General features: G+C 34.3%; 1 protein-coding gene across 1 annotated transcript in view; it reads left to right on the forward strand.

Annotated features, from left to right (window-relative positions):
• GRID2 (glutamate ionotropic receptor delta type subunit 2) overlaps positions 1 to 16,034 on the forward strand; it is a 2,072,895-nt gene that overhangs the window by 1,152,937 nt on the left and 903,924 nt on the right. Inside the window, exons 8-9 of the mRNA XM_053700169.1 lie at positions 1,649 to 1,810; positions 14,832 to 14,951. Coding sequence (XP_053556144.1) covers positions 1,649 to 1,810; positions 14,832 to 14,951 — 282 coding nt within the window. The remainder of the gene's footprint in view (positions 1 to 1,648; positions 1,811 to 14,831; positions 14,952 to 16,034) is intronic.

Raw genomic sequence — 16,034 nt, forward strand, 5'->3', positions numbered from 1 at the left:
AATTATAAACATAACCATTTGATGTTTAAGAGGGTGATCTCCTAAACGGTTAAATGTAAAGGTTAGTTTGCAGCCTCATGCTCTTTTAAATTAACCCTTTCGTGTCAAGGCTAAAGTGCCTACATCGGAACAACTGTTCCGATGTAGACAAATTGAAACCACGCGATCGTGCACACGATCACGAGATTTCAATTATTGGATCGCGTCTGGGGGCGTCCCTACAACCCTAGGAAGCCCCCAAGACCGCGATCAAGTCCTGACAGCATAGAAGGCTTCAGGACAGCCGTTAGCTATGATGTTCTATTCCGTCATAACGGCTTTAAAGCCCAGTGTAATTATGACGGCATAGAACGGCATAACGGCTTTAAAAGGTTAAGAGAAATAATGTATTGAATTAAATATGTGTGCACTTCTGATTTTTGTTATTGAATTGATATTATATGTATTGCATAGTGTTGAAACTCCACTGTAAGGAGTATTGTGGAGTTTTCTTTCTTATATAAGATTGGATTTATAGAATGCTGTAAACTTAATTAAAGTCTTAAATGATTGAAACGATAACCTGTTGGCTTATTTACAAAACAATAATACCTGACTCAGACAGATATCCTGCAACCTCACATTACTACCATGGTTTATTGTTTACTATACTGACATTTATATATAACTAAATAACACTAACACCTTTTATAGACAAATTAAAGGAACAGTCTAGTCAAAATTAAACTTTCATGATTCCAAAAGGGCATTCAATTTTAAACAACTTTCCATTTTACTTTTATCTTTAAATTTTCTTTGCTCTCAGTATTCTTTGTTGAAAGCTAAACCTAGGCAGGCTCATATGGTAATTTCTAAGCCGTTTAAGGCTGACTCTTATTTCAGTGCATTTTGACAGTTTTTCAAAGTTAGACACTGCTAGTTCATGAGTGTCATATATATATATATATATATATATATATATATATATATATATATATATATATATATATACATACATATATATATATAACATTGTGCTTACTCCTGTTGAGTTATTTATGAGTCAGCACTAATTGGCTAAAATGCAAGTCTGTCAAAAGAAGTGAAATAAGGGGAGAGTCTGCATATGCTTAGATACAAGGTAATCACAGAGGTAAAAAGTAGATTAATATAATCGTGTTGGTTATGCAAAACTGGGGAATGGGTAATAAAAGGATTATCTATTTTTAAAAAAATGTAAATTCTGATATAGACTGTCCCTTTAACTTGTGTAACAGTCTACACAAGTAAGATATCCCTTTACCTTTAATAATGCACTTTCCTTTCCAGGGTAAAAAAAAAAAAAGTTTACCAAAAAAAACAACAACGTAAAACATAATCTTTCTATATAGCCCTTTTACTTGTCTTTCTGTGTCAGTGATTATCCAGGTCAATACAAAACTAAGGAGTCAGCAGGCCATCACAAAATAACCTCTCATAAGTGATAAAAAACCAATGTAACTCATTTAGAGAGTGAGAGAAAAAAAAATCATTGTTCAATCAAGTGGAAACTTCAACCTCAGGACAATGAACCCATAAGACATTGCAGTAACTATGTTATGATTTCTACTTACATCTGTCAGCAGGCTTCAAAAGTGTTAACTAATGATCAATATCTAATGTTTTGCAGATCACCAATCTGTACATGTATGACACTGTTCTCTTGCTAGCTAATGCTTTTCACAAGAAACTTGAAGATCGAAAGTGGCACAGCATGGCCAGTCTTACCTGTATCAGAAAGAACTCAAAGCCATGGCAAGGAGGTGGATCTATGTTAGAAACTGTCAAAAAGGTATTTTTTTATTCTTTTTTTTCTGTCTTCATTATTTCCCAGTAGAAAGAAAAACTTATGCTGGCTGAGTTTCATAATTTTAAATGTGCATTAGTCTTACTACTAGCAGTGGCTGTCAGAAAGCCAATAGAATTAGTTTAGCTGTCAGTATTCCCAATTTATAGTTCTTCAACCAATTTTTACTATATTTAATGCAGTCTTTTTCAATTTTCATGTGGGAAGTGTGTGTTTTAGCTTAAAGGGACACTAAACCCAAAAGTTTTTTTTTCTTTCATGATTCAGATAGAGAATACAATTTTAAACATTCCAATTCACTTCTATTATTTAATTTGCTTCATTCTTTACATTTTCTTTGTTGAAGAAATAGCAATGCATATGGGTGAGCCAATCACAAAAGGCATCTATGTGCAGCCACCAATCAGCAGCTACTGAGCCTATTTATATATGCTTTTCAGCAAAGGATATAAGTTGTTTAAAACAGCATGTTCTTTATAAATCATGAAAGAAAAAAATTGGGTTTCATGTCCCTTTAAGGATTATTGATTAATAAAAAATAAAAATAAAAAAGATGTTTTGGGAATGTATCACAAATGCAGTAAGATTTACATTTAGAAACTTCTAAAATAACAGTGAGATTAAAACACTTTGAAAATACACAAAACTTGTATAATACAACTTAAAGAATTCATTACAACTGTGTAAAATAAATGATATAGGATAGATACACAGATAAGCAAACAATGCACATTGTGAACTAGCTGTAACATTGCACTGACACACTTATCTACTGATATTGTATATGATCACCAGCAGTCAAATGCACCTTGTTATCAATCGCTCATTTGCAGAGTAATACATCTAGAAAAGTCAATCCCAAGTACTCTGGGCCCTCATACAGAGTCTTTGGGGCCTCAATTATAACAGCTTGAACCTTAGATCCACTATGGTCTTCTGCTTTGTACACTGAACCATTAGCATTTAGAGTTAAAGGGGCAATACACCCTCATTTTTTCTTTCCTTTAATTTGTTCCCAATGATCCATTTGACCTGCTTTAGTGTATTGAATGGTTTACAAATAGCCCCTTTACCTTTATATCACCATTTGAAATAGCTGATTTTGCCTGTAGTATCCCTACCTCTGCTCTAAGTTTCTATAGAAAAGCTGTGTGACCATAGACAGCAAAATAAATTATACTTCCAGTGGGTGTTAGGAGAGCTAAGTAATAACATGTTAATTTTCAATTATTCTCTCTAAGTATTTGGCATTGGTATATAGCCAGAGCTTCTTCTATAGATAAGCATGTGTGTGTACAGTAAGTGATAAAATAAGGAGATCTATTTTAGGGCTAGTTTAATAGTAGAGTGCTATTTTTTGATGCCGCTCCCGCTTTAACTCTGCTAGAATTAAGCTTTTTGTGCGTGTCGAGGAGCGCACATATTACAAGTTGAAAGTAAACATTTTTTGCATGAGCGTTAACCCGACACACGGAAAAAGCCTAACTTGGAATATTGCGACTGAGTTAATGTATTCCCCCATAGACTTTGGTAAAGCACAAAACGTGGGGAAAAACCTAATCGGGTTTAACCAAAGTGCACTAACACAACATGAATATTAATAGTTAACATTGCAATGTTCTTCACAAATAGGAATATGCTCTATTTATTCATAAATACATTTATATATATAATTAAGTTTGCAGTACACTGTTCCTTTAATATGTTTACTGTCAGATTCTAAAGCCAAGGAGCCAACTGGAAATTCTGAGTAAGCATTATATTTTAGGATGCTGGAAGGATTCTGCTTTTTCAATGGCATTGTTACAACAGTAAATTATTATTTCTATGGCATTGTTATGACAATAAATTGTTTTTTTTCCAACATGATTTTTTTTCTGAAACCTCAGTAACTCTAGGCAAAAACACCAAAAGCTACTATTCAAAACACTGTGTTACATAATTTAACTTAGCCGTTCTTGATCTAGTAACAAGACTCACCAAATAACTGACAATGTTTAATGCTACAACGTGAATGATATGCACATTACACACTACAGGTGACAATATTGTGTATGATACCTTTAGCGATGATATCATTGATGCGATGTGAGAGGTCATGTATCTCATGATTGTCATTATTCTGATGAATTTACAGGTGATATATGATCTATTAAGTCAATGGTGATGTGATTTATAATGGCTTGTATAATGTTGTCATTTATGTCAGAAATCTACATAATAGTATCAAGCTCAGGATGTCAATTTTCAATACTATCTGACCTCAGACTTCTAGTAAAGCTGTGAACAAAAATACTTCACAATAATGCAGCAATATTCCATGTAGTAAATTAAAAGCATATAGTATATAGCTATAGCAACTGATCATATATTGTGCACTGTGCAAAATAGTTTCAGCCTACTGTGCTTCACTGTGCTTCCAGGAATCAAATAGAGAGCGGATATTACTTCTGCATAGTCTGAGAACAGCTTTCAAAATGTTATAAATAATGGGGCTAGAGGAAGTGACCTTATCTAACACTCGACTAGATTTAGAGTTTTGCGTTAGAAGGGGTGCGTTAGCTATGCGTGGTTTTTGTCCCCCACACCTTTTAAACAACGCTGGTATTTAGATTTCTCAGAAGGGCTACGTTAGGCTCCAAAAAGGGAGTGTACAGGCATATTTACCGCCACTGCAACTCTCAATACCAGCGTTGCTTACGGACGCGGCCAGCTTAAAAAACGTGCTTGTGCACGATTCCCCTATAGGAAACAATGGGGCAGTTTGAGCTGGAAAAAAACCTAACACCTGCAAAAAAGCAGCTTTAGCTCCTAACGCAGCCCCATTGTTTCCTATGGGGAAACACTTCCTAAGTCTGCACCAAACACCCTAACATGTACCCCGAGTCTAAACACCCCTAACCTTACACTTATTAACCCCTAATCTGCTGCCCCCGCTATCGCTGACCCCTGCATATTATTTTTAACCCCTAATCTTCCGCTCCGTACACCGCCGCAACCTACGTTATCCCTATGTACCCCTAATCTGCTGCCCCTAACACCGCCGACCCCTATATTATATTTATTAACCCCTAATCTGCCGCCCCCAACGTCGCCGCCACCTACCTACAATTATTAACCCCTAATCAGCCGACCGTACCTCACCGCTACTATAATAAATTTATTAACCCCTAAAGCTAAGTCTAACCCTAACACTAACACCCCCCTAAGTTAAATATAATTTAAATCTAACGAAATAAAATAAATCTTATTAAATAAATTAATCCTATTTAAAGCTAAATACTTTAAACCCTAATATAGCTACAATATAAATAATAATTATATTGTAGCTATTTTAGGATTAATATTTATTTTACAGGCAACTTTGTATTTATTTTAACCAGGTACAATAGCTATTAAATAGTTAATAACTATTTAATAGTTATCTAGTTAAAATAATTACAAAATTACCTGTAAAATAAATCCTAACCTAAGTTACAATTAAACCTAACACTACACTATCAATAAATTAATTAAATAAACTATCTACAATTAAATCAACTAAACTAAATTACAAAAACAAACAAAAACTAAATTATAAAAAAAACAAACACTAAATTACAAAAAATAAAAAAAGATTACAAGAATTTTAAACTAATTACACCTACTCTAAGCCCCCTAAAAAAATAACAAAGCCCCCCAAAATAAAAAAATGCCCTACCCTATTCTAAAATAAAAATTTTACAGCTCTTTTACCTTACCAGCCCTTAAAAGGGCCTTTTGCGGGGCATGCCCCAAAGAAAACAGCTCTTTTGCCTGTAAAAAAACATACAATACCCCCCCCAACATTACAACCCACATACCCCTAATCTATCCCAAACCCCCCTTTAAAAAATCTAACACTAAGCCCCTGAAGATCTTCCTACCTTATCTTCACCACGCCGGGTATCACCAATCCGTCCAGTAGAGGGTCCGAAGTCTTCATCCTATCCAGCAAGAAGAGGTCCAGAAGAGGGTCCGAAGTCTTCATCCTATCTGGCAAGAAGAGGGCAGATTCTATCAGCCAATCAGAATTAAGGTAGGAAAAATCTGATTGGCTGATTGAATCAGCCAATCAGATTCAAGTTCAATAGGATTGGCTGATCCAATCAGCCAATCAGATTGAGCTCGCATTCTATTGGCTGTTCCGATTAGGGTTTATTTTACAGGTAAGTATTTAGCTTTAAATAGGATTATTTAAGAAGATTTATTTTATTTCGTTAGATTTAAATTATATTTAATTTAGGGGGGTGTTAGTGTTAGGGTTAGACTTAGCTTTAGGGGTTAATACATTTATTAGAGTAGCGGCGAGGTCCGGTCGGCAGATTAGGGGTTAATATTTGAAGTTAGGTGTCGGCGATGTTAGGGAGGGCAGATTAGGGGTTAATACTATTTATTATAGGGTTTTTGAGTCGGGAGTGAGGCGGATTAGTGGTTAATACATTTATTATAGTAGCGGTGAGGTCCGGTCGGCAGATTAGGGGTTAATAAGTGTAGGTAAGGTAGCGGCGAGGTTGGGGGGGCAGATTAGGGGGTAATAAATATAATATAGGGGTCAGCGATGTTAGGGGCAGCAGATTAGGGGTACATAGGGATAATGTAGGTTGCGGCGGTGTGCGGTCGGCAGATTAGGGGTTAAAAAATGTTATTATAGTGGCGGCGATGTGGGGGGGACCTCGGTTTAGGGGTACATAGGTAGTTTATGGTTGTTAGTGTACTTTAGAGCACAGTAGTTAAGAGCTTTATGAACCGGCGTTAGCCCATAAAGCTCTTAACTCCTGACTTTTTTCTGCGGCTAGTTTTGTCGTTAGAGTTCTAACGCTCACTCCAGCCAAGACTCTAAATACCGGCATTAGAAAGATCCCATTGAAAAGATAGGATACGCAATTGGCGTAAGGGGATCTGCGGTATGGAAAAGTCGCAGCTGGAAAGTTAGCATTAGACCCTTACCTACAAGACTCTAAATACCAGCGGCCGGCCAAAACCAGCGTTTGGACCCCCTAACGCTGGTTTTGACGGCTAACGCAGAACTCTAAATCTAGGCATGTGTTTTTAAATAGCAATAATTTGTATTAAAGTATTTCCAACAGGTAACATATCACACTTTACTTCTGTATCAGACATGGTTTAAATATATTACATACAGAGTTGATGCATTGCAAAACTTTGTTGATATTTATTTAACATTACAATCAAGAAAAACAGTCCAATTCTCTGTATAACATGTGGATACCTTACTTTTTTCCTATAGGGTTGAATAACTATATGACCTCAATAAATGGATATAAATCAAATTCTAATAGAGTGATAGACATTTCATATGTCACCATCTCTTGGCCGACCAATTAGTTAAAACCTTTGAGAGGTCATGACACTATAAAGCCTATATATCTTGGGAATGAACAAGGTAAAGATAGCAGTTTGTTTTGGAGTAAGAGGGGAAAACAAAAAACAAAAATGTTGTGATAAATAAGTGGAATGATTAATCTGCGTAGATCTCTATCCATAGTGACCAAATTTTAATCAAGCTTTTACCTTCTCCCTGACATCTGTAGAACCATGAGACACATTATGGAAAAGAGGAGATTGACATTTTCTGAAATCTAAATGATAAATCTAAAGACATTTAGGAAGCAAAGCTGTTTTTTTTAAATACCTCCTCTACACTGCTTGTTGGTCAATGTATGGCTATCTAAAAGAAAGGCGGGGGACAACTAGCCCTTCAATTCGAACTGCTCCATCAGACAACTCAACCCTTTTTTTCACAACAGTGGTATGAAGACTGTGTCTTGCTTATCTTTGTTCCCATTAAACATGTGCATAATCGTCAACTACAGGTTACCTTGGTAACTGCACCTCTCTCTAGAGATAAAGAACTTTAAGTTCTTAAAATGAAAAAAATTAAAAACAATTATCCCATATATCCAGCACTGTTACTTTTTTTTTTAGCTAAACGGTTCCCTGGTTTCTAATCAGCAAAAAAGTTCCTCAAAGAACGTAACACAAAAATATTTACTAAATTATTATTTTTTTCCTTTCATGTTTCACCTGATTAAATATTTATTTATTTTATGTACAAATGTTTAATAATTTTTTTGCATACAAGTGAGGTAGACTCATCGATGATCTAGATTTCAGTAAGGACATGTTGCTGGAACACAAAAAGGAATCATTTTGCAAACACCAAGCATTGTAGCACAATGCAAAATTGCCAAGAAATAACATTCAGTACACATTTCTAAGGGAGTAACAGCTGTCATTTACCACAAAGGAGAGCAATCAGGGGTAATGAAACATTTTTATTATAAATATCTCCTTGTGCACAATAGAATTCTTGTGTGGAATAAATAAACCACTTTACTGCTACCAAATATTAGCTAGGAATAATAAAAAAAAATAATAAATAAATAAAGGTACTTGTTAGGTAAATCTGTAACGATTTACCATCTAAAAATTCAGAAGGGAAAATAAAATAATTTCCAACTAGATGGAATGTTTATTAGTTTCAGCAAATACACCACCTTGATGTAAATGGAAGAGATAAATACAACCTGAAATAGTTTGGGCGCCATTCACTTAATTGATTAATACTGACTTATGCATATTTTTATCCTGTCCATTTTGTTTTTTTAACCTTATAGCATTTAAACTAAACTTACTAAACTAAACTTACACACCTGAAATAAATGCATAACAGATAACAGTTATGCAGACATATATCCAAAACAGCAAAAATCCCCTGTACATTTTTTTTTTAAGTTTATTTTCTATTGTGCAAAAGAATTTTGCCTAAATAAATCTATAAATATGGATATGTATGTGTGTATATAAACAGGAAAAAAAAATAATATATATATATATATTATATATATATATATATATATATATATATATATATATATATATATATATATACAGGGAGTGCAGAATTATTAGGCAAGTTGTATTTTTGAGGATTAATTTTATTATTGAACAACAACCATGTTCTCAATGAACCCAAAAAACTCATTAATATCAAAGCTGAATATTTTTGGAAGTAGTTTTTAGTTTTAGCTATTTTAGGGGGATATCTGTGTGTGCAGGTGACTATTACTGTGCATAATTATTAGGCAACTTAACAAAAAACAAATATATACCCATTACAATTATTTATTTTTACCAGTGAAACCAATATAACATCTCAACATTCACAAATATACATTTCTGACATTCAAAAACAAAACAAAAACAAATCAGTGACCAATATAGCCACCTTTCTTTGCAAGGACACTCAAAAGCCTGCCATCCATGGATTTTGTCAGTGTTTTGATCTGTTCACCATCAACATTGCGTGCAGCAGCAACCACAGCCTCCCAGACACTGTTCAGAGAGGTGTACTGTTTTCCCTCCTTGTAAATCTCACATTTGATGATGGACCACAGGTTCTCAATGGGGTTCAGATCAGGTGAACAAGGAGGCCATGTCATTAGATTTTCTTCTTTTATACCCTTTCTTGCCAGCCACGCTGTAGAGTACTTGGACGCGTGTGATGGAGCATTGTCCTGCATGAAAATCATGTTTTTCTTGAAGGATGCAGACTTCTTCCTGTACCACTGCTTGAAGAAGGTGTCTTCCAGAAACTGGCAGTAGGACTGGGAGTTGAGCTTGACTCCATCCTCAACCCGAAAAGGCCCCACAAGCTCATCTTTGATGATACCAGCCCAAACCAGTACTCCACCTCCACCTTGCTGGCGTCTGAGTCGGACTGGAGCTCTCTGCCCTTTACCAATCCAGCCACGGGCCCATCCATCTGGCCCATCAAGACTCACTCTCATTTCATCAGTCCATAAAACCTTAGAAAAATCAGTCTTGAGATATTTCTTGGCCCAGTCTTGGCGTTTCAGCTTGTGTGTCTTGTTCAGTGGTGGTCGTCTTTCAGCCTTTCTTACTTTGGCCATGTCTCTGAGTATTGCACACCTTGTGCTTTTGGGCACTCCAGTGATGTTGCAGCTCTGAAATATGGCCAAACTGGTGGCAAGTGGCATCTTGGCAGCTGCACGCTTGACTTTTCTCAGTTCATGGGCAGTTATTTTGCGCCTTGATTTTTCCACACACTTCTTGCGACCCTGTTGACTATTTTGAATGAAACGCTTGATTGTTGGATGATCACACTTCAGAAGCTTTGCAATTTTAAGAGTGCTGCCTCCCTCTGCAAGATATCTCACTATTTTTGACTTTTCTGAGCCTGTCAAGTCCTTCTTTTGACCCATTTTGCCAAAGGAAAGGAAGTTGCCTAATAATTATGCACACCTGATATAGGGTGTTGATGTCATTAGACCACACCCCTTCTCATTACAGAGATGCACATCACCTAATATGCTTAATTGGTAGTAGGCTTTCGAGCCTATACAGCTTGGAGTAAGACAACATGCATAAAGAGGATGATGTGGTCAAAATACTCATTTGCCTAATAATTCTGCACTCCCTGTATATATATATATATATATATATAAGTAAATATACAGGTATACTGTATAGGTATAGATATATATTGCACCAAAATACCATCAGATATATGCAGAAATATGTATTTATATTTTCATATTGGGTTATCGCAAATTTGAATATGTGATGGTGTTGTTGGCGAGAGTAGGGTGTTTTTTTCCACTTCTTTTTCTTTATTGGCTTTTATGGGGGAATAAGTGAACACGCACGTGAGAGTCTGTCTTTTGATCAACTACGCTGTTATATCATTTACATGAAGAAAAATTATATTGTTGTATACAAAATCAATACAACATTTCAGGCCTACGATAGGCCCTTAGTCAACTAAGTGCCTTTTGCAGGCCTGAAACTTTGTATTTTTTCTTATGGACCCAGCTAAATGAAAATAAAGTTCTTTTTACATTTTTTGGAGGCTGGAATTTGCATTGATTTTGTACTCTTTTGGAGACTTGGCAGGTCTCTAATGCTGTGCCCCAGTGTTGCTTATTTTAAATCTTGAATCCCTGTATTCATTGTGGGGTTACCTGAATCCCTGTGGTCGTATTTCATATGCAAGTTGTATCAAGTCATATTTTGCCATTGTTATCACCTGATCGTATTAACTGACTATGGTCTATAAAATAGCAAAATAAAAATTAAAGCTGTTTCTCTACAAAAGATTCTTAATTTTTTTGTGGATCTAGGCTTCAGTTGTAGTTCTATGTGATTGAATTCCATCAACATATTTATATAGCAACTTTTTAAAAACTTTTTTAAACTGCAGCATACAATTTGCCTGGGCAGATCTTGATGAAGTGAGAAACATGGCTCAAGTTGATACTCTTCTTAGGACTCTTAGGACATACTGTGCTGTCCCCTAAGCTTCTGCAATCAAAAGATTCTTGAGAAAAAAAAATAATGGACATTAGTCCCTGGTAGAAACATTGCTCCTAGCTAAGGCAAACGTTGGGAATCAATAGAAGTGCTTGGAGTTGAGGAGTGGGGGCAGGTTTAAAGATCTGGGACATGCTGAGAAGAATTCTGGCCTAGGAAAGAGTATAAACATATCATTGGATAGGAAAAGTGATGTTTTCAATAAATTATTATTGAACAAAAATTGCAGCTAAAATATGGCCAACAGATTTTTTATCTTCTTAGTAATTCCCTATCAGTAGTTAATATTTGGAGATTAAAACATCCAGATGAGTTTGAGTTTTCATTCTTATTTTTATAACTTCTTCTCAAGGATAGTTTTTTCTTTGTTTTTTGCTTTATAGGCTTTAAGTGAAAATTAATTAATTAACTTTACCAGAAAATAATCTGTAGGTATTAAGCTTGGAATAGAGAAATAAATATAAAATCAATACATGTTTTCCCAATGTTTATTCTTCTTCTTGGGCATTTAAATTTTTTTTTTTTTTTTTTTTTTTTTATAATAAATATAAGCATAAAAAAATGCCAAGTCAGTAATGAAGGCACCTATTACAACTTATGTGATAAAATGGGAAAACAAAGCAGAGTAAATATTAAAAAAAAAAAACTTTTAGAAAAATAATTGAATTCCTATAAAAATTTTCAAAATCCATCTAGTCAAAATATCTCTGAATATGTTCAGGCTAATAAAGAAATAGTTATTTTCCTTCTTTAACAAGCAAAAACAAATAAAGCCAGGAAAGCGGGTAGATTCCAAAAATGTGGAAATGATTAGCCTCTCCAGATTAGATGCTAAATATAATAATTGTATATACTTTATTTAATCATCTTGGGAGTGTATTAATGATAAGGAATCTATATCAAAGTTAATAAGAGATTTTCTACACATTATCAGAATATATATGCATCTCAATTGACACTATCAAATTATAATACAGTACATTGGGCAGATGTAAAACTCCCTAATCTGTTGGAAGAACAGAATTAAACTTTAAGACCTATTTCAAAAGAAAAAGTTTAAGGCAAAGCTCGGGCCCTTATTAATTACTGTTTGAAATATCTCACATATTAATGTGACAAGTAATAGATTCATTAGTTGAACTGTTTAATGTTTTTCTGCTTTTTTCCAGTGTCTATGAAATGTTTTTGTTTTGTTTTTAAAAAGATGGGTATTTTTATCTCTAAAAATTCTAAAGATTGTTATGGTTTGAATTCCAAAAAAAGATCTAAAAGCTAGGCTGGTCTCCTGGTCAGAAGAATATATTTAATTAAAATGTATATTTTTCATCAGATCCTATGTCCTATGCAAATGATCTATTGTTTATTTACGGAAAAAGATAAAAAAAGAAACAGTTACATTTAATGATCAGTCTATTTTTATGGATGAATGGAAAAAAACAGATTTTTTTCTCTGCTTATATTGTCTCTTTCCTTTTTAAAAAAGGGGCTTATAATTACCTAATTTTCAGATGTATAATTTTGCATCATTTATGAAATTAGCATTTGACTTGACAGCTGATACAAAATACAGTACCTTTAAAGTGATATAGCAAGAAACAATAGGAAAACTTGAATTATTTTTTTCTCCTTTATGCTAACATAGAGCTGGAGAAGTACATGAGGTATCAACCCCTCTTTATTGATGTAATCAAAGTTTGTAGGAAAATGAACAAATTAATGAGATTTAATTATTGTTTTTCCAAGTATTTACTGGTTAAGAAAAATACCCAGTTGTCAGCAGAAGATCTGAATAAGATTTTTTCTTTCTGGATGAATAAACAGAACAATACAAAATATGCATTTTAACGCCTTCACTACCGGGACTTTCAGAGAAGAACTTGCCAAAAATGCCAGAATTTTTTTTAGTATTTTTGCTATCACTCCATTTAAACAGAAATAGAGCCTTGCTTTTTTATTATTTACCTGTCAAAACTACATATTTTTTTAAAGTGGACAACCCAAGCTTTTGATCTAGGCCCATTTTGGTATATTTCATGCCAGCGTTTCACAGCCAAAAAAACGAACATATAAAAAAAAAAGTTAACTTTTTCACAAACTTTGGGTTTCTCAGTGAAATTGTTTACATACCACTTGTGCAATCATGGCATAAATAGTTGTAAAAGCTTTCCTGCGATCCCCTTTGTTCAGAAATAGCAAACATACATCGCTTTGCCATTTCTTTTTGGTAATTAAAATGCTGCTAATTGCAGCTGTGCATCACACTTTTATTGTTCCCGACAGTAATGGGGTAAATCAGGTGGCTTGTAAGGTTCATTTCAGCTTTAGTGTAGAGATTGCTCTCCCACCTGACACTTCCCATGCCCTGATCCATCCCAAACAGCTCTCTTCCCTCCCTCACCCCCCATTAGTCACCCTGATCTTAGGTACTGGCAGAAAGTCTGCCAGTATGCATTTTATTTTTTATTTTTTTTATATATAGTTATTTTTACAGGTTTTTTTTCTGTAGTGTAGTTATCCTCCTCAACCCTCCCACCTCCCTGATCCCCTATAATAGCTCTCTAACTCTCTCCTTCTCACTACTTGCGGCCATCTTTAGTACTGTCACTTGTCTACCAGTACCTATAAAATAACTATATATTATTTATTTATATTCTTTAGAGTAGTGGTCCCCTCACCTCCCCCCCTCTGGAAAGCATTAGTTAGAGACCCCCCACCCCACATTTTTTTCCCTCCCTCTCCCTTTAATTGAATTTTTCTGCAGTTTATTTTATTTTTAAATGAGTATATTTTTATACTTTTTCCTTTCACTGATTTGAATATTGCATAAATATGATTTTTCATGTTTTCATCTACTTAACTACAAAGGGCTCCAATGCACACATATATGTATATTTAAGTGTACATATGTACTGTATTTATATGTGTATATATGTCTGTAAATACACCCGAGACCTTATATTTTTGAGCCATTATAACTTTTGTGTGCAATATATTTTTAATACTTTTATTAGATAGTGTTATTATGAGTGTTACTATAATTTGTAATATATTTTTGATTTGTTTTGTGACACTTCGCAAAACAGTTTTACAGAGCTATGAAGTCACAGTAATTGATCTAGTGTAAATCGCGAAGTGATTGCGTTTACTTTCAACTCGTAATACCAGTGGTAAGCCTCGCGATAAACCCCCTTTTGCTCTGGCGCAAATGTTTGCACTCCACTCGCAATCCTGCCCTGTATTGGTTACTAGTAATAGTATTACAGTTAGTTGTTGCATTTAACAGATAAATAAAGCAGAATGACCTACTTCCTTATGACCAAGCAATTGCAATACAACATAAATGAAATAGAGACATGCCACTGATATAAAGTAATGGGCAGTTGATTAAATTTTGCAGTGCAACAAAAAAGTTTAATGGGCTTAGGGAATGAAGGAAAACCTTGAAAACAAACCATTTGTTATAGCAATACTGACATAATTGAAAATGATTGTTAATTACTCTTTCTTTTTCACAATCAATACCAGAATATATAGTGCCATTACATTAAATGAACTTTTAAATTGACTGTTAACATATAAAGTTATATTTGACATTTTCTCATTCTGTTCTTGACATTTGTTTCTCTGTCAGGGAGCTGTGAGCGGGCTGACTGGAGTTTTGGAATTCAATGATGATGGTGTAAATCCTAATGTGTACTTTGAGATTCTTGGGACAAACTATGGTGAAGAACTTGGTAGGGGTGTTCGAAAAGTAAGTATTTTTGTTATAATTTAAGATACAGTTATTGACTGCAGTATTGTCAACGGTGATTCATTGATTAGAAAAAAATATTATTAAAAAAATCATTGAGTCAGAAATTTAACCACGAGTTTTCTTCTTGTAGTTCAAAGGCTTTTACATTTGTTTCTGTCATTAACAAAGAATATATGTAATAATAAAAATAATTTTTATTATGCTTTGGAAAAATTAGTATTAATGGCACAATAAATAATAAGAACAAACAATTTGGAATATTATCAAGTTAAAGTAATAGTCTAGTCAAAATTAAACATTCATGATTCAGATAGAGCATACAATTGAAAGCAACTTTCTAATTTACTCCTATTATCAATTTTTCTTCATGTACCTTTATTTTAAAAAGCTGGAATGTAAGCTTAGAAGCCGGACCATTTTGGGTTTAGCACCTGGGTAGTGCTTGCTGATTGGGGTCTAAATGTATATTTGAAGTATATTCCCATTGGTATTTTATATTTTTTAGTGCACCTTGGTGACAAGGAACAAGAAATTGTTCAATAATGACTTCCTGTTTCAAAGGGGTATAAATATGAGGGAACACAAAGGCAAACTTCCCTTAGTCATTCATCACAATGTGTAAGACCAAGGAATATAGCTGTGATGTGCAGCAAAAGGTTGTTGAGCTTCACAAAATGGGAAGTTGCTATATGAAAATAGCAAAAGCATTGAAAATGTCCATTTCCACCATAAGGGCAATAATAAGGAAGTTCCAGTCAACTGGAAATGCTATGAATCAACCTAGAAGAGGACATATATAGCAACTTGTTTAAATATGAAAAGTATGGTTCTAGTGGCCAAAATATCTCCAAGTATCACAGTTGGAGAATTGCATAAGTTAGTTGCGTCTTTGGGTCAGAAAGTCTCCAAAACTACAGTCCGACGTTACCTACATCACCACAAGTTGTTGGACTCTATCAAATATCAACAGATATTAAACACCTGACTGCCTCTGCCAGAAAGTTAAAATGGGCCATGGTTGGATCTTCCAGCAGGGCAATGATCCAAAACATACATCAGAATCAACACAAAAAATGGTTT

Source organism: Bombina bombina, chromosome 2 (genome assembly GCF_027579735.1).
Source record: "Bombina bombina isolate aBomBom1 chromosome 2, aBomBom1.pri, whole genome shotgun sequence".
In the NCBI taxonomy this organism is placed as follows: domain Eukaryota; kingdom Metazoa; phylum Chordata; class Amphibia; order Anura; family Bombinatoridae; genus Bombina; species Bombina bombina.